The following is a 23,090-nucleotide window of genomic DNA, read 5'->3' on the forward strand; positions in this document are numbered from 1 at the left end:
ATTGAATTCAAATTCTGCTGTGGCAGGATTGAAAGCCAGATTCCCAGATAGTTATCCAGGCCTCTGAATTAATAGTCCAGCAATAATACCATTAGATTATCACTTCCCCAGTGCAAGAGTTTCCACAGTTAATGGCTTAGACATTAGTGCTATTCGTGATCAATTCCTCTCCATTTCTCTAGTTAAATGTATATGAGGTACAATGAATGATGATATTAAACTTTATGGTCAAGCAGGACCTATCTCGAAGAAATAAAAGGATTTTAGGAAAGGCACACAGATTAATATACAGCGTGTAGTTAGGGTATAAAATTGTGTTGGAGGCAGGTTCAATTTAGAGTAGTGCTGGAAAAGCACAGCAGGTCAGGCAGCATCTCAGGAGCAGGAAAATTGACGTTTTGGGCAAAAGCCCTTCATCAGGCCTCATTCCTGATGAAGGGCTTTTGCCCGAAACATCAGTTTTTCTGGCCTGGATGCTGCCTGACCTGCTGTGCTTTTCCAGCATGACGCTAATCTTGACTGTAATCTCCAGCATCTGCAATCTGCATTTTCGCCTTGCAGGTTCAATATAGACATTCCAGAGAACATTGTATGATTATTTAAATAAAATCAATCTAAAAGGTTATGGTTCAAAAGCAGGAAATTTTCGCTGCATTGAAATGCTCAGAGAGCCAATACAGACATGAGGAGTTGAATAACCACCTTCTGCACTGCAAGCATTCTTTGATAATGTGACTTTAACTGGGAAACCTCTTAACAGAAAATGCCTGCAGAGAAATCATGAAAGACAGTTGTAAGCCAGTAAAATGTTTCCACAGCCAGTATGAGGGGAGACACATTTTTAAGGGAAAAGAAAAAACAGTGAGATCAGTAAAAGCCCGTGAGCAGCCAAACGGATAAATCCAGCCCGCAAGTGGGTGCTTACCGGATGCCCAAAGCTGAATCTAGTTGTTAAAGGAGAATACACCCAAAACTAGGATGGGAAACGGAGCTGAAATAATTTTAAGTTTTAGAATCATAGAAACAAGTAAGGTAGGAGTAGGAGTAGGCCATTTAGGCCTGCTCCAACCATTCAATAATGTCAAGCCGATCATTGAGATCAATCCCCTAATCCTGCCCTCCTCCTAAACCCCTTGATCTCTTTAGCCACAAGAGCTATACCTACCTTCTTCTTGAAAATACATAATGCTTTGATCTAAACCACTTTCTGTTGTAGTGGATTCTACCGTCTCATCATTTTGATTTACCCCTTAGCTTTAAACTATGACCCCTGGTTCTAGATTCTCCCGCACTGATTTATTCTAAAGCAAAATTGGCAACAAGTAACTTTCAAAATAATTTTTCGAAATAATTCGTAAATCAATTACATTTCCTTGTTTTGGATGTTTTGAGCCTTAATGGAAAATTTATTTAAATCTTCATTATTTTGATGGTTTGGAGAGAAACGTTTTTTCAGTTATTAAGAAGGTTGGTCAAGATTATTTGTTAAAAATTGGTAATGGAGACAAAAGGAAGAGTGCACATCTGATCATGAACTGTTGAATTTGATGCAACTATGTCTCAGATGTAGAGAAATGAGTGTGAGTGATGTCATGTCATCTTTGATACAGTCAAAACATGAATTAATCTTATTTATTGAAACAATTTTGAGACAGCCTCTACCTGCAGACCTTCTAGAAATCTTCAGACATCTTGGAAAAGGAACACTTTCATAAAATCCCGACAGTGTAGATAGAGGCCACCTAACTTGAACTGACCCTCCGAAGAGTATCCGACCTAGACCTGGGCCCTCAACCATGCAGACATGGGGGGAAGGTGCAAACTCCACACAAAGAGTCACCCAAGGCTGGAATTGAAACCGCGTTCCTGCTGCTGCTACAATTTCTGCTGTTCAAAACGGTCTTTTTTAATATAAAGTTCAGATATCCTTCACCAATATGAAATCTTCATAAAAATGAATGAAAATTCTTTTGGGGGAACACAATGGCTCACGGGGTAGCACTGGTTATCGCTGAGTAAGTGTCACTTGATAACAACTGTTGATAACAACTTCAATCACTTTGGAGATGGTCAAGAGTGGGCTGATGGGGTAGTAAATGATCACATTTTATTTGTCCTGCATTTGTGGACAGGACATACCAAGACAATTTTCTACGTTGTTGGAGAGATGCCAGTGCCTGTGATGAAGTAGAATAAATTGGGCAGGGAGCAGCTAATTCCGGAGTAATATTGTCAGGATGTTTGCAAATGTATCAGCCTTGCTTTTTAGACTGAAATGCTGAGCTCCTGCATTATTGAGAATATAGATATCAGTAGATTTTTTCCCTCTGGTTAATAGTTTAGCTGTCTACCACCATTTACAACATGGTAAGATTAAAAGAGTATTGGGTTTCTTTATCCTTTCCTGGACTGTGGCTAGGCTAGCATTTATTGTCCATTCCTCATTACCTTTAAGAAGTTGCTGATGAGCTTTCTTCGTGAACTGTAGTAGACCTTGCAGTATGGGTACAGCCACAATGCCACTATGGAGGCGAGGTCCAGGATTTTTACAGCAACAGTGAAGGAGGGTTGACATATTTCCAAATCAACTAGGAGAATGTTTCAGAGAACACCTCTGGGACACCCGCACCAACCAGCTCAACCGCCCCGTGGCTGAACACTTTAACTCCCCCTCCCACTCTGCCAAGGACATGGAGGTCCTTGGCCTCCTCCATCGCCAGACCATGGCAACACGACAGCTGGAGGAAGAGCGCCTCATCTTCCGCCTAGAAACCCTCCAACCACAAGGGATGAATGCAGATTTCTCCAGCTTTCTCATTTCCCCTTCCCCCCCACCTTATTTCAGTCCCAACCCTCGGACTCAGCACCACCTTCTTGACCTGCAATCTTCTTCCCGACCACTCCGTCCCCACCCCCTCTCTGGCCTATCACCCTCACCTTAACCTCCTTCCACCTATCGCATTCCCAACGCCTCTCTCCCAAGTCCCTCCTCCCTACCCTTTATCTTAGCCTGCTTGGCACACCCTCCTCATTCCTGAAGAAGGGCTTATGCCTGAAACGTCGATTCTCCTGCTCCTTGGATGCTGACTGACCTGCTGCGCTTTTACAGCAACACATTTTTCAGCATATTTCCAAATCAGGATGATGTGTGACTTGGAGAGGAACTTGCAGGTAGTGGTGTTGCCCCTGTATATGCTGCTCCCGTCCTTCTAGGTGATAGAGGCTGCAAATTTTGAATGGTATTTTTGGAGATCCTTGGGTGATGCTTGGGTGCATCATATAGATAATGCACTGTAGCAATTCACCCAAGGACCTCCATAACTACCATCATATAGGTGACACACAGTCTTGCCACTCTATGTTGACGGTGAAGAGAGTGAATATTGAAGGTGGTGACTGGTCTGCTTTGTCTGGGATGGTGTCCAATTTCCTAAGGTTTGCGGAAGCGACGCCTGCCCATGCAACTGGAGACTCTTCCATCACTCTCCTGATGTTTTCAGGAAAATTATATAACTTTTTTAAGTTTCATTTTGTGATGTTAGAAGAGGGACACGAGGTTTAGTTTTACTTTTAGAATTGATCTTGCGAGTTCAATTTTAACAAAGTCTGCATGGCTGTTTGCTTTAGACTCAGCCAAAATATTGACTGTTTCCAAGAGGGAATTCTTGGGGCTAAGGGAAACAAATGGTATGGAAAGAAAGTCAGAACAGAGTACTGAGTTGAATGATCAGCCATGATCATTATGAATGACACATCAGGAAGGGCTGAGGAGGCCACTCATGCTCCTATTTTCTACGTTTCTACATTTCATTTGGTTAATGTAGAATGACATGCTTAGGCAGTTGGGCAGCATAGATCATGAGACTGACCTTGTCCACAATACAGTATGCACCCCTATATAAAGGTTCAAATACACCAACCCTTGTACAGTTCACCTGATCCCAACTATTCCACTGAGGAAGGATCACCGGACCTGAAAAGTTAACTCTGATTTCTCTTCACAGGTGCTGCCAGACCTGCTAAGCTTTTCCAGCTACTTCTGTTTATATTTCTGATTTACAGCATCCACTGTTCTTTTGGATGTTCTGTTTGGCATCAACAACAATTTATTTTGGTGATGTCTCTTTCCAATGATTCAAGCTGCTTGTCTGAACAATTGCTGCAACCATTCCCACAGGTCATCAGTCAATTTGTATTTCATCATCTCTCATGTCTGCTGGAATGACTGTAGTAGAGGACGGGGAGGTCCATTTGAACCTGCCTGCTACTTGCTCATGGGGAGACTAACACCTCTCCTTATATTTCAGTTTCCATATATTCATAAGTGTCAAGGACAACATCTTTACCCCATTTTTGAGGCTGACTCACAGGTTCTTTCTGCAGGGTCATTTTAATGTGTCGTTTTCATATGTTCCACTATTCCTAAATATTGAAGTTTGGTGGAACACCTGCCATTTACTCTCGATCCCAGCAACCTGAACGTGGCGTCCATCACCAGTCCTATAAAATGACTTCCCTGATTCAATTCCACTAGATCAGGCAAACTTCACCTCAAAAACACTTCCTTATGAGTGTTCTTGCCATCCATTCAGAAGTAGCTGACCTACAGGGGAAAGCCTCCACTTACTTTGTGGAATTTCCTTAGGACCAGACAACATTTGTTCCCATTTTTTTTTGTTGCTGTCAAAGGACTAATGAAATAGATCTGAATGGAATGCTATGGCCCTTCCACTCACAATTTGATCATCATATTCTGGAGGACAAGGCTTTTTCTGTAGATAGGAGAAAGTGAGGACTGCAGATGATGGAGATCAGAGCTGAAAATGTATTGCTGGAAAAGCGCAGCAGGTTAGGCAGCATCCAAGGAGCAGGAGAATCGACGCTTCAGACATGAGCCCTTCTTCAGGAATGAGGAAAGTGTGCCAAGCAGGCTAAGATAAAAGGTAGGGAGGAGGGACTTGGGGGAGGGGCGTTGGAAATACGATAGGTGGAAGGAGGTTAAGGTGAGGGTGATAAGGTGAAGGTGATAGGCCGGAGTGGGGGTGGGGGCGGAGAGGTCAGGAAGAAGATTGCAGGTTAGGTTCTGTCCTGGTGGCGATTGGAGGGGCAGGGCTCAAGGGCGGAGGAGCGGGAAGTGGAGGAGATGCGGTGGAGAGCATCGTCGACCACGTCTGGGGGGAAATTGCGGTCTTTGAAGAAAGAGGCCATCTGGGTTGTTCGGTATTGGAACTGGTCCTCCTGGGAGCAGATGCGGCGGAGACGAAAGAATTGGGAATATACCAACCCAACCACCCCACGGCTCAACACTTCAACTCCCCCTCCCACTACACCAAGGACATGCAGGTCCTTGGACTCCTCCATCGCCAGACCATAGCAACACGACGGCTGGAGGAAGAGCGCCTCATCTTCCGCCTAGGAACCCTCCAACCACAAGGGATGAACTCAGATTTCTCCAGTTTCCTCATTTCCCCTCCCCCCACCTTGTCTCAGTCCCAACCCTCAAACTCAGCACACCTTCCTAACCTGCAATCTTCTTCCTGACCTCTCCGCCCCCACCCCCACTCCGGCCTATCACCTTCACCTTATCACCCTCACCTTAACCTCCTTCCACCTATCGCATTTCCAACGCCTCTCCCCCAAGTCCCTCCTCCCTACATTTTATCTTAGCCTGCTTGGCACACTTTCCTCATTCCTGAAGAAGGGCTCATGCCTGAAACGTCCATTCTCCTGCTCTTTGGATGCTGCCTGACCTGCTGTGCTTTTCCAGCAACACATTTTCAGCTCTTTTTTCTGTAGATAGGCCAAACATCCTTCCATGTGGGCCGACAGGTCCAACTTCATTCCTGGCCACCATCCCACCTTCTCAATTTGTCCCCAGGTTCTCTTAGTTCCTTGATATCCTGAACCAGGGCTCCAAGGGCCAAGTTAATTGGCTCTTGCTGTTAACCACCAGGCATCATCCACTTGTCTCTCTTTAATAATGTGCCTTCCTTCATTGTGATATCACTTGCCTGCCATGGTCCTTCCAAATCCTTTCTGAATTCCTACATAGAGACATATTCACTGCCATGTTGTGAGCACTGAGCCCATACGCTCCTCACACTCCAATAGTTAATTATCCACATTTTGTTAATATCATTCCTACTGAATCTCTAAGGGTCCCATCCTTAGACACCCTTCAATCACCAAATAACCCATGAAACCCTACAGTTTAGATTAGATTACTTACAGTGTGGAAACAGGCCCTTCGGCCCAACAAGTCCACACCGACCCTCCGAAGAGCAACCCACCTAGACCCATTCCCCCACATTTACCCCTTCACCTAACACTACGGGCAATTTAGCATATCCAATTCACCTAACCTGCACACTTTTGGAATGTGGGAGGAAACCGGAGCACCCGGAGGAACTCACGCAGACATGGGGAGAATGTGCAAACTCCACACAGACGGTTGCCTGAGGTGGGAATTGAACCTGGGTCTCTGGCGCTGTGAGGCAGCAATGCTAACCACTGTGCCACCGTGCTGCCCATTGGGACAGTCATCCCCTTGAAAGGGGAAATCCCAGCAGTCTCAATGAGTGGAGCCTACTAAATATCTTTCCCATTCCCCACACACACATACATGAACTTGGGGTCATCTTATCAGGTATTAGATTAGATTAGATTACTGACAGTGTGGAAACAGGCCCTTCGGCCCAACAAGTCCACACCGACCCTCCGAAGAGCAACCCACCCAGACCCACTCCCCTACACCTAACACTACAGGCAATTTAGCATGGCCAATTCACCTAACCTACGTATCTTTGGACTGTACTAACCACTGTGCCCTCACACTATAGACTTTCAGGCACTGGTATTCCAGATGAAGTGTATGGCTATGACACTATGATGTGTTTGGGCCATTTTCTTTCATAAAAATTCAAACAAATTGATCCTGAGTTGTGAGAACTGTATCAAAAAGTCTGCTGAGAAACTGAATCAAAGCCGATTTTTAAACGACACGCCTAAACATCCAAAAGTTATTCAGTCATGTGTGCACTTGAGAATAGAGTGTAAACTCTGGCACAAGAAATTCAGACAAATCTGAGTTTAGGAATCTCATGCACTTGCTATAAATGTAAAGTAATAGGAAGTTTATTTTGCAGATTGTTTAAGGTGACATAAGAGGATATACCAGCTGAAGACAAGGACATCAATTGAACATGTGGAAATTACGAACTAACAATTAGTTGCAGCCGTGCCAAGCATGAGTAAGAAACCTTGGTGTGAAGATAGCAACAAATCTTGGGTGATTGGTTTTGGTGCTTGTAAGAATATCACTACAGTAAAAATAACCGTGCGAGTTTTCCTTTTTGGGCGTGTGGAATAACGTTTTGACAACTTTTTAACGAGTAAGGTTCATGTTACCTTTCTTATTCTCTGTTTACAAAGTACACTTACAGACTGTTGTGGATGCGTTCAATAAAAGACCTCTATGATATTTAGTGACAGTCAAGCCAGGTTTCACAGAGATCAGTATTATCATCAGCTAGCGTTATAACAGCTTATAGCTTGTAGACAGCAGACAGGCTTTGGGGAGACAGGACGTGAATTACTTGCCAGAGAATCCTTAGTTTCTGATCAATCCTTTCAACCCTCATATTTATATGACTGGTTATGTTTAATTTCTGGACAATGGTAACCTGCAGGATATAATAATGAGAATTCAACTGTTGTGGTTGTGGAACTGCTTAATTCTACTTTATCACATGCTGTTTCCACTGTTTTGCATTTAAGTATTGTGCATTGTAGCTTTACCAAGTTGACACTTCAGTTTTAGATATGACTGGTGCTGCCTCTATCTTGCCATCCTGCACTTGTCATGGAACCATGGTTAATCCCTCAGCTAAATGGCAATGGTACAGTTGGGAAATACCACTAGCTTACAGATTATGGTTGAACATAATGTTATTGTTGCTGATAGCCCACAGCATCTCATGGATATCCAATTTGAGATGCTAGACCTTTTCTAAACCTATCCTACTTAGCACCGGCAGGGGGCGGGGGGGGGGGGGGGGGGGGGGGGGGGAGAAGGTGTAATGCACCACAGTGTGAAGAATGGTATCCTTATTGTGACTATGGGTGAATGGCCTCTTTCTATGCCATAATGATTCATTGAGGACTCACTAATGACTCATTAAGGATGCCTTGTACTGTTTAACAAGCTGTCTTTTGGATGGGAAGTAAATCCTTTTTAGGCTATATAAGAAAACCTGGCAGTAGTTTGAAGACGCACAATGCAGTTCTCTCTGGTGTTCCTCAACGTAAACATGGACTATCTGGTTGTTTGCAGGAACTTGTTGCACTAAGTTGACTGTGGCATTTCTCCTAATACAATAACGAATTCAATTGAAAAGGAAACGTCTTTGGTGTGCAGCATTTTCAGGTATCCTGATGTTATGATAGACCCAGTATAAATATAGATATAAATATAAATGTAAATATATGTTTCGTTTTTGCTTTTCCACAGCCATGTTACATCAGGTACCTCTTCCCATTTGTAAAACAGCAGCAGACTTCACATTAAAGTTTCAATGTTTAAACAAACTAATAGAACACAAAGATGCTGAGCTCCTACTTCCTCTGAATTTCATCCTTATTGGCTAGCCAAGTAACAATGACACTTCTTGGACTTAAAGCTTTGCTGAAGATTTCACCTGTAATGAGATGAAAGAAGATTTTCAGTTTAAAATTTAGCTTATCTTAGAAATATGACTTCATGAGTCAAAGATGATAGAGTAATAGAGTTATTCACTGAACAAGAGGAGACAATGCAGCTCATTGCCTCCACGCAGACTCTCCACAGAGAAACCTAACCAATTCTTTTTTGGTCCTGCATCCTTGCTGGTTTTATTCATTAATTTTCTTTTAAAATCATTGTCTCTGCTTCCACGACCATCACAGGCAACAGGTTCCAGGTCATTACCACTTGCTGCAAAAGAAAGCTGCTCTTCAGGTTAATTCTTCCCCACTTGCCCAAAATCTTAAAACTAAGCTTGTTAATCTTTGTAGCATTGGTTAATAGGAACATTCTTTCCTTGCTTATGTTATCCAAACTGTATTAACCTTAGACCCATTTAGAAAACCTCCCCTCAATCTCCTATGCACCAATGAGAACATCAGCTGGTTTCCCACACTATCTGTTAGAAGACCTGGGTTGTAGACTTTTCAGCGTAGACTTAATTCTTCTTGTTATTTGTTTATGCAATGTAAGCACTGCTGGGCAGGCCATTATTTATTGCCCATCTGCAATTGTCACCAGGTGGTGGCAAACTGTCTTCTTGAACTATGGCACTCCATCTGATGTTACCCACAATGCTGTTAGGCAGGGTGTTTCAGAGTTTTGACGCAGCAAAGGTGAAGAACCATGTGGTGTTCACATTCACCCGCTGTTCGTGTCTGCTAATGCCTGGCAGATGTCATGGGTTGAAAAATGTGTTGCTGGAAAAGCGCAGCAGGTTAGGCAGCATCCAAGGAGCAGGAGATTCGACGTTTCGGGCAAAAGCCCTTTTTCAGGATGTCATGGGTTTCAAAGTTGCTGTGCATCCATGGTGGAGTGAGTGAATGTTGAATATATGGATGCTAATCACATGGGACATCCTGATGGTGTCAAGTTTCTTTCGTGCTGTTGGATTTGCATTCATCCAGACAAGTAAATATTATTCATTCACACTCCTGACTCATGCTTTGTAGATGGTGGACATGGTTTCAGGAGTTAGGAGATGACTTAGTCACCACTGGAATCCTAGCTTCTGACCTGTCTTGTAGTTGTTTTAGTTTTATGGTTAGTCTAATTCCATTTCTGGTCAATAATAAACCCCCAAAGGATGTTGATAGTGAGGTTTTCAGTAATGGTTAGATTCTCCTTGCTGGAGATAGTCATTTCCTCACACTTGAATGATGTGAATGTCACCCACCACATACCAGAATAAGCCTGGATATTATCCAGGTCTTGCTGCATGTGGACACAGACAGCTTCAGTACCTCATAGGTCACAAATTATGCTGAACATTATACAATCATATATGAACATTGCCAATTTTGACCGCATGCTGAAGGGAAGACCATGACTAAAACTTGGCTAGAATACTATGTAGCCGGATGGTCCACTCAAAATGATGGATTTATGAAAATGGACAATAAATGAGGTATGTTGGGAACTTGAGACAAGCCTTGACCAAAGTGACTGTGTTAATAAACCATCCTGCAGTATCCTGACAGGCTGCAGTTATAGACAGACAGTCTGTAACTGACCCAGCAGCGGCAGACAATTCAATATACCACCTGAATGTTATCCCCGGGATAATCGGAAACATTGAGTGGTTTGCCAGACATAAGGCACCTCACACCCTTATTAAGAGGAAGTTACCTGACCTACGTGCACCTAACACCTCCAGGAATGGATGCTCAAAGACCACTGAGCCATCAACATGTCACCGCCTGGTTGGATCTGATTGATCAGGATGATCGAGCCCTGATCGAACTATTGGAGGGCACTAAAGACCCTCCCAAAAGGGCTGGGACAACCACTAAGTATAAGAATCACCAGAACACCACCCTCAGGAACCATAACTCGAGACCAACCACCGTGAAGGGCAGACACCTCTGGGACCACTGGGAAAAGGCGACCAGATGGTCATCGCCACATGAATCAAGGCCAAGGTCTAGTGTGGTGGGATATGATCATCCAGAGTGAAGTTAAAGCACAAGGTCGCTGGTTAGGTTTATCGAGTAAATTGTTAGTTTATCGTGTATTTTGTTATCATAGTATTAATTGTGTTAAATGAATAAATATTATCATTTATTATTATTGAGAGTCGACTCGCAGTTTCTTTGCTTGATAGAAAAGTTAAATATACCATGTGACAGGTGCAACAAATTGGCACCCCAGCTGGGACCGCAAATAGAAGTGACTGTTGCTCTGAGATTGAAGCCCATGGAACCTAATATTCCCTGAGATTTTGCCGAGGCTGGTTGTTAAGAGGAAAGCTGTCCCATACAAAGGCCAGGAATTCAAGTAAATCAAAGGGAATAGAAATATCTAAACTGAACTGTTCTTAAGAGGATAAAGCCAACAGGTGTTTACTCCTGATCAAGCAAACAGATGTTTCATGTGTGTGTGTGTCTGTGAGAGTCTGCGTGTGCGTGTGTTTATGTGTGAGAGAGTGTGTGTGTATGGGAGAGTGTCTGTGTGTGTGTGTGTGCGTGCGTGACCCTTAGCGGAATAAGTGATCAAGCAATCTGACTTTTGATCCAGTAAATATCTGCATATGGCAACAGACTCCAGTTAGCAATGCCCCACCTATCATTTCAACAGGAATGATTTGGAGATGCCGGTGTTGGAGTGGGGTGTACAAAGTTAAAATCACACAACACCAGGTTATAGTCCAACAGGTTTAATTGGAAGCACACTAGCTTTCGGAGCGACGCTCCTTCATCAGGTGATTGTGGAGGGCTCGATCGTAACACAGAATTTATAGCAAAAATTTGCAGTGTGATGTAACTGAAATTATACATTGAAAAATTGATTGTCTGTTAAGCCTTTCATCTGTTAGAATACAGTGATAGTTTCACTTCTTTCATGTGTAAATCACAAAACCCTTTTTTTTAAAGTTGCATTCTCGGGTTAGCTGTTAACAATGGTGATAGCTAGACAATATGTTGAAGGTGTTAGCCCCCTGTGTTCTCTGTCTATGCCATGATGCTAAGATTGATTCTAATCTAAAAAGTGAGATAAGAGTTTTACATAAATTCATGCAGTTTTTGAGCTCAGAGTTCTACATGAATGTATGCAGTTTTTGAGCAAAGTGCAATGTAACTCTGCAAGTACAAATTCACCACACAAAATATATGTGTGCATGTGGGTCTTTGTCTGTGTGCGTGTGTCTGTCTGGGCTGGGGGTTGCGAGTGTGAGAAAGTGTGTGTGTGTGTCGTGAGTGCAGAGTGTCTTAAGTCTGTGAGGGGGTGCATGTGTGGGAGTGTGTGTGTCTATAAGGGTGTGTGTGGGTGTCTGTGTGCGCGTCTTTGTGTACCTGTGTCCATGTGTATGTGAGAGTGCGTGTGTGTAGGAATATCTGTGTGTGTGTGTAGTGCAATGGTGATCACCTGTAATGTGACATGAACCCAAGGTCCCGGTTGAGGCCCTCCCTATGGGGACCGAACTTAGCTATCAGCCTCTGCTCGGCCACTTTCCTCTGCTGCCTGTCCCGAAGTCCACCTTGGAGGATGGTCACCCGAAGGTACACACAGATGCGCACACAGACACCCACACACACCCTTATAGACACACACACTCCCACACATGCACCCCCTCACAGACTTAAGACACTCTGCACTCAATACACACACACACTTTCTCACACTCACAACCCCCACCCCAGACAGACACACACACACACAGACAAAGACCCACATGCACACATATATTTTGTGTGGTGAATTTGTACTTGCAGAGTTACATTGCACTTTGCTCAACAACTGCACACATTCATGTAGAACTCTGAGCTCAAAAACTGCATGAATTTATGTAAAACTCTGTTATCTCACTTTTTAGATTGGAATCAATCTAAACATCAGGTCATAGACAGAGAACACAGGGGGCTAACACCTTCAACATATTGGTAAAAACAATGACTGCAGATGCTGGAAACCAGATTCTGGATCAGTGGTGCTGGAAGAGCACAGCAGTTCAGGCAGCATCCAAGGAGCTTCGAAATCGACGTTTCGGGCAAAAGCCCTTCATCAGAAATAAAGGCAGAGAGCCTGAAGCGTGGAGAGATAAGCTAGAGGAGGGTGGGGGTGGGGATAGAGTAGCATAGAGTACAATAGGTCAGTGGGGGAGGAGATCAAGGTGATAGGTCAGGGAGGAGAGGGTGGAGTGGATAGGTGGAAAAGGAGCTGGGCAGGTCGGACAAGTCCGGACAAGTCAAGGGGACAGTTTTGCTGGAGGTTAGAAGCTAGGATGAGGTGGGGGAAGGGGAAATGAGGAAGCTGTTGAAATCCACATTGATGCCCTGGGGTTGAAGTGTTCTGAGGCGGAAGATGAGGCGTTCTTCTTCCATGTGTCTGGTGGTGAGGGAGCGGCGGTGGAGGAGGCCCAGGACCTCCATGTCCTCGGCAGAGTGGGAGGGGGAGTTGAAATGTTGAGCCATGGGGCGGTTTGGTTGATTGGTGCGGGTGTCTCGGAGATGTTCCCTAAAGCGCTCTGCTAGGAGGCGCCCAGTCTCCCCAATGTAGAGGAGACCGCATTGGGAGCAACGGATACAATAAATGATATTAGTGGATGTGCAGGTAAAACTTTGATGGATGTGGAAGGCTCCTTTAGGGCCTTGGATGGAGGTGAGGGAGGAGGTGTGGGCACAGGTTTTACAGTTCCTGCGGTGGCAGGGGAAAGTGCCAGGATGGGAGGGTGGGTCGTAGGGGGGCGTGGACCTGACCAGGTAGTCACGGAGGGAACGGTCTTTGCGGAAGTCAGAGAGGGGTGGGGAGGGAAATATATCCCTGGTGGTGGGGTCTGTTTGGAGGTGGCGGAAATGTTGACGGATGATTTGGTTTATGCGAAGGTTGGTAGGGTGGAAGGTGAGCACCAGGGGCGTTCTGCCCTTGTTGCGGTTGGAGGGGTTGGGTCTGAGGGCGGAGGTGCGGGATGTGGACGAGATGCGTTGGAGGGCATCTTTAACCATGTGGGAAGGGAAATTGCGGTCTCTAAAGAAGGAGGCCATCTGGTGTGTTCTATGGTGGAACTGCTCCTCCTGGGAGCAGATACGGTGGAGGCGGAGGAATTGGGAATACGGGATGGCATTTTTGCAAGAGGTAGGGTGGGGAGAGGTGTAATCCAGGTAGCTGTGGGAGTCAGTGGGTTTGTAAAAAATATCAGTGTCAAGTCGGTCATCACTGATGGAGATGGAGAGGTCCAGGAAGGGGAGGGAGGTGTCAGAGATGGTCCAGGTAAATTTAAGGTCAGGGTGGAATGTGTTGGTGAAGTTGATGAATTGCTCAACCTCCTTGCAGGAGCTCGAGGTGGCGCCAATGCAGTCATCAATGTAGCGGAGGGAGAGGTGGGGAGTGGTGCCGGTGTAATTACGGAAGATCATCTGCTCTACGTAGCCAACAAAGAGACAGGCATAGCTGGGGCCCATAGGTGTGCCCATGGCTACCCCTTTGGTCTGGAGGAAGTGGGAGGATTCAAAGGAGAAATTGTTAAGGGTGAGGACCAGTTCGGCCAAACGAATGAGAGTGTCGGTGGAGGGGTACTGTTGGGAACGTCTGGAGAGGAAAAAACGGAGGGCTTGGAGGCCCTGGTCATGGTGGATGGAGGTGTAGAGGGATTGGATATCCATGGTGAAGATGAGGCGTTGGAGGCCGGGGAAACGGAAGTCTTGGAGGAGGTGGAGGGCGTGGGTGGTGTCTCGAACATATGTGGGGAGTTCCTGGACTAGGGGGGATAGGACAGTGTCGAGGTAGGTAGAGATGAGTTCAGTGGGGCATAAGCATGCTGACACAATGGGTCGGCCAGGGTGGTCAGGCTTGTGGATCTTGGGAAGGAGGTAGAACCGGGCAGTGCGGGGTTCCCGGACTATGAGATTGGAAGCTGTGGGTGGAAGATCTCCTGAGGTGATGAGGTTCTGTATGGTCTGGGAGATGATGGTTTGGTGATGGGGGGTGGGGTCATGGTCAAGGGGGCGGTAGGAAGAGGTGTCCTCCAGTTGGCGTTTGGCTTCAGCGATGTAGAGGTCAGTGCGCCAGTCTACCACTGCGCCCCCTTTATCCGCTGGCTTGATGGTGAAGTCAGGATTGGAGCAGAGGGATTGGAGGGCTGCGCGTTGTGAGGGTGAGAGGTTGGAGAGGGGGAGGGGGGTCGACAGGTTGAGGCAGTTAATGTCCCGGCGGCAGTTGGAAGTGAAGAGGTCGAGGGCAGGTAATAGGCCAGCACGGGGTGTCCAGGTGGATGCAGTGTGTTGGAGGTGGGCAAAGGGGTCCTCGGAAGATGGGCGGGAATCCTGATTGTGAAAGCAAGCTCGGAGGTGGAGGCGACGGAAGAATTGTTCGATGTCACGGCGTGTATTGTCTAGCTATCACCATTGTTAACAGCTAACCTGAGAATGCAACTTTAAAAAAAAAGGGTTTTGTGATTTACACATGAAAGAAGTGAAACTATCACTGTATTCTAACAGATGAAAGGCTTAACAGACAATCAATTTTTCAATGTATAATTTCAGTTACATCACACTGCAAATTTTTGCTATAAATTCTGTGTTACGATCAAGCCCTCCACAATCACCTGATGAAGGAGCGTCGCTGTTGGACTATAACCTGGTGTTGTGTGATTTTTAACTTTCAGCAGGAAGGTATGCTAATCAATTCAGCACAATAGGGGCATTCAATCCCCTAACAATGGCCAAGGATCCGGTTATGAGAAAGGTCAATGTGAAACACAAAGGTGTATTCGCCCAGCATAAACACGATTGTGGGCGTGTCCTGGGAGAGGTGATAATTGAGGGGCCTGACCCGAAACCACAAAGACAATAGATACGCAGAGGGGGAGGGAGCCATGATGATTGACAGACTGTTACAGCAAGGAGTGCTGAGATCTGTAGCCTCCACCAGTAATGCTCCAATTTGGTTGGTCAGGAAACCAGGTGGTTCATGGCTTTTAACCATTGATTATCGGGAGCTTAATAAAGTCACTCTCTCTCAGTGCACCAACAGCAGCCATCAGTCCAGCCACAATAACGGAGCAAGCCCCATAAACAAAGTACTTCACAGGAATGGCTTCTGATCCATACCCTGGGTACAAATTCACATTTACCTTCCAGGAACAGCAGTATACCTGGACGTGTCTACCCCAAGGGTTCCATAACTCACCCTCGATTTTCCAGAGACGATTAGCCAAGGGACTGGAAAGGTTTGCCTGCCTGACTGTCTAATCCAATATGTAATGACCTATTCCTACACGTGGAAACAAGGGAGCAGCACATTCAGCTCCTCAACAAATTGCTCGACCTGTCACATGTGCTAGGATGCAAAATAAATCCAAAGAAGTTGCAAATTCTACTGCCTAGGGTTACATTCTTGGGAAAAGAGAGATAAACCAAAAGTGAATAGATTCCATAGTGCGACTCCCATTTACTTTGAGATGTTAGTGCGCTCTGATCTTCCCTAGAGTTAGTGGGATACTGCAGGAACCACATCGATGGGTTCACTACCAAAGCAGACCCCCCTGAGAGTGGCTGAAAAAGAACACTGCTTGGAATTCGACGTCCCATCAGACAAAGGCAGTAACTGATTTAAAACACTCCCTTGCAAGAGCACCTGCCTTACTCGTTCTTAACCCTGACTTACCACACACCCTAGAAATTGCAGCCACAGATTAGATGATAGCTGCTGTTCTACTGCAGGGGCAGCACGTTAGGCCATGCTCAGTGGCCTACCCCTCCACAGTCCTACAGCCTGTAGAGCAAAGGTTTTCCATGTGCAAGTGACACCTCCTCACAGTGTGTTGGGCAGTCCAGTAATTTGACTCTATCATTGGTTTAAACCCACTGACCATACTGACTGAGCACACTCCAGTTCAGCTCCTGCTGAATCAGAGATGGCTCACTGATCCAGATTCGAGCCATACAATGGACTCTGCTGCTTCAAGACTGGGACATTGAGGTCAGACGTACCAAGGTGCCCACCTTCCCAGCCGATAACCTTAATTATAGAGGAGACCCACATGACTGCCAAATCATAGCCACTAAACACCCCACCAGCCCTTTTAGACCAAAGCAGTTTGAGAAACAGTTAGAATTTGCAACCATTTTATATAGTGTAACCCATAACTTGTAAAAAATTTTAAAAATCATAGTATTTGGTGTTCCAATATTAGTTATATACTAATTTCAATGGATCTTATTTCAATTTTGTCTTGTAATAGGGGCAGAATGGGTTGGAGGGCTTTCAATGAGTCACTCAGAATAGTTCAAGCAATTTTGATTAATTTTGGACAGATGGAGGTCATCAGAGAGGCAGATTGCTGTATTTGGGCTGCTAATCATTCAGGGAAGCACCAAAAAGCAGCCTCTATGCTTAATTTATTCTGCGCGTTGAGGCACAGGAAGAGTTCCCAAAAATGGTTGGATAGTTCCTTGCCACAAGGACTCAGGAAAGAGTTCTAAGCACTGTCTAATGCAATTGAGCATGATGAGAGCTTGGGGAAAAAAAAAGCTCAGGACAGTTCTGGCTTGGGGAAGCTAACTGTATGTGAAAAGCTGAAATTGGACCTCAATAGGTGCTGAAGTGCAATTTTTATAAATCAGGGGATTGCAGTCATGATTGGGAGAGTAAACTACTGGAACATAAGCAATCATTTAATTAGACCATAAGATCCGCTTTTGAGGAGGTTTTGAGGCTACCACATCAATAGAGAAGAAGCTGGAATCACTGGCAAAGTTTAATGTGATTTAATGACTCACAGTGTCACTAACACTGCTGATTGCAAATTGCTATTTGATATACTTTGGGTGTTTAAGTGCGGTTTACTTATTAATTCTGGATGTTAGAAATAATTTGTCAATATACTCGGCCAACTATCTGTGTGGGGTTTGCACATTCCTGAAGAAGGGCTTATGCCCGAAACGTCGATTCTCCTGCTCCTCAGATGCTGCCTGGCCTGCTGTGTTTTTCCAGCAGGTAAAAACAATGACTGCAGATGCTGGAAACCAGATTCTGGATTAGTGGTGCTCGAAGAGCACAGCAGTTCAGGCAGCATCTGAGGAGCTCCTTGGATGCTGCCTGAACTGCTGTGTTTTTCCAGCACCACATTTTTCAACTCTGGTCTCCAGCATCTGCAGTCCTCACTTTCTTCTACATTCTCACCATGCCCACGTGGGTTTCCTCTGGGTTTTCCGGTTTCCTCCACAATCTAAAGATATGCAGGTTAGGTGACTTGACCGAGCTAAATTGCCCATAGTGTTCAGGGATGGGTAGGTTAGGTGTATTAGTCACGGGAAAATGTAAAGTAATTAGGGGGGCGGGAATGGGTCTGGGTGGGTTACTTCTCGGAGGTTGGTGTAGACTTGTTGTGCCAAATCGCCTATTTCCACATTGTAGGGATTCTAAGATTCTATGAAATAAGACAAAGTGATAAGCAGGCAGACTCCGCAGTCAAAATCTATGTTGATGGATCTTTCACCGTAGAGGATGGCAGTCAGATCACGGCTGTGGATCTCCATGACTGACATTCAAGGACAGCCACTTGTTGAAGTAGCTTTCAAATTCCCCAGCCATCAAAGTATCCAAGCTGTGGAACAAATAACTGTAGCTGACGTAGTCAGCCTCCCCAATCGGTTCCCTTCACCCGCAGATATACGGTGTGTGTGTGTTGTGTGTGTTTGTGTGTGTAACAGCCTCACTGAATTTTCACCACTATGGAAAGCTAAAGATTTTATTCCTGCCAATGGGAAACCCTTCTCTTCAGCCCCCTCATTAAAGTATGTACTGCAGGCTGTTGGTGGAAGGAAATTTGGCATAATTAAAGTTAGAAGCCACCACAAGCATCCCCAGCAGGTAACCATGGAGCAGATGAGTTAGTTAAGGGTGGTGCTCATGTAGGAGAATTCTGGCAGCCACCCAGAGGTGAGCAGAGTCAAGAGTGTGGTGCTGGAAACACACAGCAGGTCAGGCAGCATCTGAGGAGCAGGAGAATTGGCATTTCGGGCATAAGCTCTTCATCAGAAATTAAGGCTCGAATGTTGCCTGACCTGCTGACCTTAGGCAAGCACAACACTGTGATAATTCCTTAAAATAGATTGTGGGAGGAGTTCATCCAGAGGATTGTGTGAAAAGGAGAGATAACTGACAGATATAGGATGAATTAGTGTTAAAAGCATGAATCTATGTAGTTCTGACTCAAGACAGGAATCAAATCATGTATCAGTATCATGATGGACATGGGCACCGTGGCTGCTACTGAACAAAAAGAATGATGTTGGTGGCCTGAGTTACACAGGGATATAGCACACTACATAGAGAACTGTCTGGTGTTCGCCCAAAACAATCCTGACAGGTTGGCTCAACAGGGAGAACTGAGGTACACCGTTCAGTGGAAGGGCCCCGAACAAATCTACAAATTGATTATATTGGTCCTGTTCCACCATGTGGGAACAGATTTATCTATATTCTAGTTAACATAGACACATTTACAAAATGGGTTGAGGCTTTAACCCATTAGGACAAATACTGCCAAAACAACCACGCAAATCCTTACACAACAAGTATTTACAAGATAGGGTCTACCCCGCAGCAATGAGTCAGATCAGGGAACCCATTTCACCAGCCAAGTCACGCAGAATGTGATGACAATGTTTGATATCAAGCAGAAATTCCACATTGCATACCACCCTCAATCCAGCGGGATCGTGGAAAGGTTGAACCACACCCTGAAAGGGATGATTAGGAAGATGGTGCAGCAGAATAATAAAACCTGGGACACAGTGCTCCCATTTGTCCTCATGATGGTACGTGACCCCCAGGGTATACCCACCATACCCTAATGACAGGCCTACCCATGAAAGGAGTCGACCGCCTGTTCAGTCTCGCACTGCCCTCCCCCATGAGAAAGCCGTACAGCAGCTCCCTGAGAACATCGAGGCCATTCAGTTAGAAGCAGCTGTCAGGTTAGGGACTAAAAGGAAAGTGAGCTCCCTTCCACAGTAAAGTTAACCCTGTCGAATATCCCATGGCATAGCAGGTGATGCCACAGATAAACAATCCTGGTTCCTTTCTCTCCCCTAAATATTCAGGAGCACACACTGTGGTGGATAAGGCTAGTCCCTCATATACAAGGTTCTACTAGCCACAGGAAAGACCAGCTGCTACCCTGAAAGCCAATGAAAAGCCTATGGCACACACAACACAGCCACTCTCACCACCTAGGTATATGTTTGGTGGATGACACTGCCCTGGAGCAAGTGACAAGACTAAGGACACCCCCCCATGCATCCTCTCAGTCAGACTGCACCCCTAATGAAAGTTTTATTCTCCCATCACTGCCACCGACTGCAATTTCAACGCCCAAGGGACCCCCAAACGGCTTAATTGATTTAATGGGGGATTCTCCAACAAATTGGAGCAACTCGCTAGTGACTGACAGCACAGACATGTTACACATTCCCAACAGTCTAGACACGACAGAACTCCCCAATAGCTCCCTGACAGACAGGAAAATCAAACAACCCCAACTCATTATAACTCAGATCTCTGACGACATGTCCACAGCATGTTAATGTGACAACACTAAAAGGCTGGTACAGACTAGAGACAAACAGACTGACCCAGACCATCAAATGGTAACATCCAACATTCAGGGTATTACCGCTAGAGGGAATGACAGGAGATGGATGTGTGAACTGGAAGAATACAATATTGCCACCCTCCCAGAGTCTGAAGATTCACAACACACTGATGGCTCTCTGTTGGGTGCCATTTGATGAATGCAGCCATTGATGAATCCAGGTGATGAAGCAGCTCATCACAGCCACCCAAGGTGAGGTGCAACTGTTTCTGATGGTCTGAACCCACACACATTTCACACGTCTCTGCAGTCCCAGTGGGACCAACTCTGATGGGAGTAACATGCTGATGGGAGTAACCAGGTAAAAACAAGGACTGCAGATGCTGGAAACCAGATTCTAGTTAGAGTGGTGCTGGAAAAACACAGCAGTTCAGGAAGCATCTGAGGAACATGAAAATCAATGTTTTAGGCAAAAGCCCTCTATTCCTGATGAAGGGCTTTTGCCCGAAAGGTCGATTTTCCTGCTCCTCGGATGCTGCCTGAACTACTGTGCTTTTCTAGCACCACTCTAACTAGAATCTGATGGGAGTAACCAGGTTACCACCCTAAACCCTACCACTAGAAACCCAGGTTGGAGCTAACCAGGCCTGTAAGCTCGAATTAACTTTCCACATGGGGATGACATTCCTACTCCTTTTGAAAAAAAAACATGGGGGAGGGTTAGGGCATTTGCATTACATTAGTTCGAAACTATTCAGTTATTAAACAAGGATAACTTCCAAAAAAAACCTTGATATCCCTCCAGGACAACCATCACCATGCAGAATGCAATCAAGAGCTACTTCATTGGGATTATCATCAGCACCGGAAATGATACAAGAAACACAGAACAGACCAGGATAAATATTGTTAGACTAGTAAATATTAGTTATCATGGTGTTTGTATAAGATGTTCTATCATATTGTTTGTATAAAATATTCCCTGCTTTTATAATGTTTGTTTGATTTTTCCATTTTATTCTGAATTTCATTTGTGTATTTGTTTGTTTCGCCATTGTCTTATTTATTTTAATTTTTTACGTATGCTTGATCAGCCGTAAAATCCAAATAATGACACTCCATTTAGATATAGTTTGATGATTTTGCTTGATCGTAGTTAGGTGTGATTTTAATGTGCTACCTGCAAACGTTTTGTTGTTTAAGTGTATGTTGTGCTTTGCGTGAGCCTGGATGATCGTGGAGTCACCAGGTAGAAGTTGGTCTGTGATCATGTGACCCATCACGCTTCACATTCCGGATCAAGAGGAGCGACTGTGGCCGGACGGGCCGCTCACTTATGAAAATGGACAATAACTGAGGCATGCTGGGAACTTGAGACAAACCATGACCAAAGTGACTGTGTTAATAAACCAACCTGCAGAATCCTGACAGACTGCAGCTACACACAGACAGTCCGTAACTGACCCAGCAGCTGCAGACAATACTATATACAGTCTGAATGCCACCCCCCGGACAATGGTAAACATCAATCGATTGGGATGATCGACGTTTTGGGCAAAAGCCCTTCATCAGGAATACAGGCAGGGAGCCTGAAGGGTGGAGAGATAAGTGAGAGGAGGGTGGGGGTGGGGAGAAAGTAGCATAGAGTACAATAGGTGAGTGGGGGAGGGGATGAAGGTGATAGGTCGGGGGGGAGGGTGGAGTGGATAGGTGGAAAAGAAGACAGGCAGTCCAGATATAGTTTCCTTACCTTACTAGGTAACATCTTCACTGAGCCTCTGGGCGAAGCACTGCTGATGTTTCCTGCTTTTTATTTATATGTTTGGGTTTCCGTGGATCCTTCGTCTGGAGACTCGCTGATGATGTTACCTAGGAGGGTGATGAAACATCTGAAAACAAACCTTCCAGCTCAGCGAGCAAACCTACATTCAGAACCTCAACCTGAGCTACAAATGTTCTCAAAACTTGCTTTGATGATATTTGCTTGATCTTGGTTAGGTGTGATTTTCGAATGTGCTACCTACAAAAGCTTTGTGGTTTAAGTGTACGACGTGCTTTGCTTGAGCCTGGATGATCGTGGAAATTGGTCTGTGATCATGTGACCCATCACGCTTCACATTTCGGATCAAGAGAAAAAAAAATTATGCGCCCGATTGTTTGGAACTACAATTGACTTAATAGCAATTATCATCAAGAAAAGCGATCACAATGAAACAAAAACTGTTCACTCTATCAAACGCAAACCTTAGCATAAAATAATCACACCAGTGATAAATGTCATTAACAAAAGCAGCATTAATTCTAAACAGAAAAACAACCTTCATAATTGGAACATCTGGTTGTGTGATAATTTAATAAATGGACTTGCATGAAGATCTTGTATTTGCTTTGATATCATGCAGCCAATTGTCAAAGTAGTTCTCTAAAAGGCTGTAGTAAACCTTAATGCTCATTGTTGACTTGAGATATTAAAGAGTTAATTTGCTCTACTGACCTGCAAGAAATTGAATGTCCCGGTGCTAAGGTGGTGTGTCTGATAGGTGGAATGTGGGAGGTTTACATGGCCATTTCCTTGCCATTCAGGGATGATTTACATTTTCATCTAGAAATCAATGAGAACATTACAGTTGGAATTTAACTACTCCCCTACAGTTATAAAAAACAATTTGCAAAAGATTTGACCATTACGGGATGATTTGCATTACGTTGTATCTGGACTGCATTGTATCTTGAGTGGCATGTGGCAATGAGGTCCTGGTTTCGGGTTACCTTGTG

The 23,090-nt window shown here is 44.9% G+C and overlaps 1 protein-coding gene across 1 annotated transcript in view; it reads right to left on the minus strand.

The window, feature by feature from the left end:
• Window positions 1-22,186, minus strand: part of LOC122540528 (CMP-N-acetylneuraminate-beta-galactosamide-alpha-2,3-sialyltransferase 4-like) — a 116,274-nt gene extending 94,088 nt beyond the window's left edge. Inside the window, exons 1-2 of the mRNA XM_043676393.2 lie at window positions 22,066-22,186; window positions 8,618-8,696 (exon numbers count right to left, since the gene is read on the minus strand). Coding sequence (XP_043532328.2) covers window positions 8,618-8,633 — 16 coding nt within the window. The 5' untranslated portion in view covers window positions 8,634-8,696; window positions 22,066-22,186. The remainder of the gene's footprint in view (window positions 1-8,617; window positions 8,697-22,065) is intronic.
• Window positions 22,187-23,090: the final 904 nt, after the last annotated feature.

Source organism: Chiloscyllium plagiosum, unplaced genomic scaffold (genome assembly GCF_037043375.1).
Source record: "Chiloscyllium plagiosum isolate Xiang-an unplaced genomic scaffold, Cpla_swu_hap1 HiC_scaffold_29, whole genome shotgun sequence".
Taxonomy (NCBI): domain Eukaryota; kingdom Metazoa; phylum Chordata; class Chondrichthyes; order Orectolobiformes; family Hemiscylliidae; genus Chiloscyllium; species Chiloscyllium plagiosum.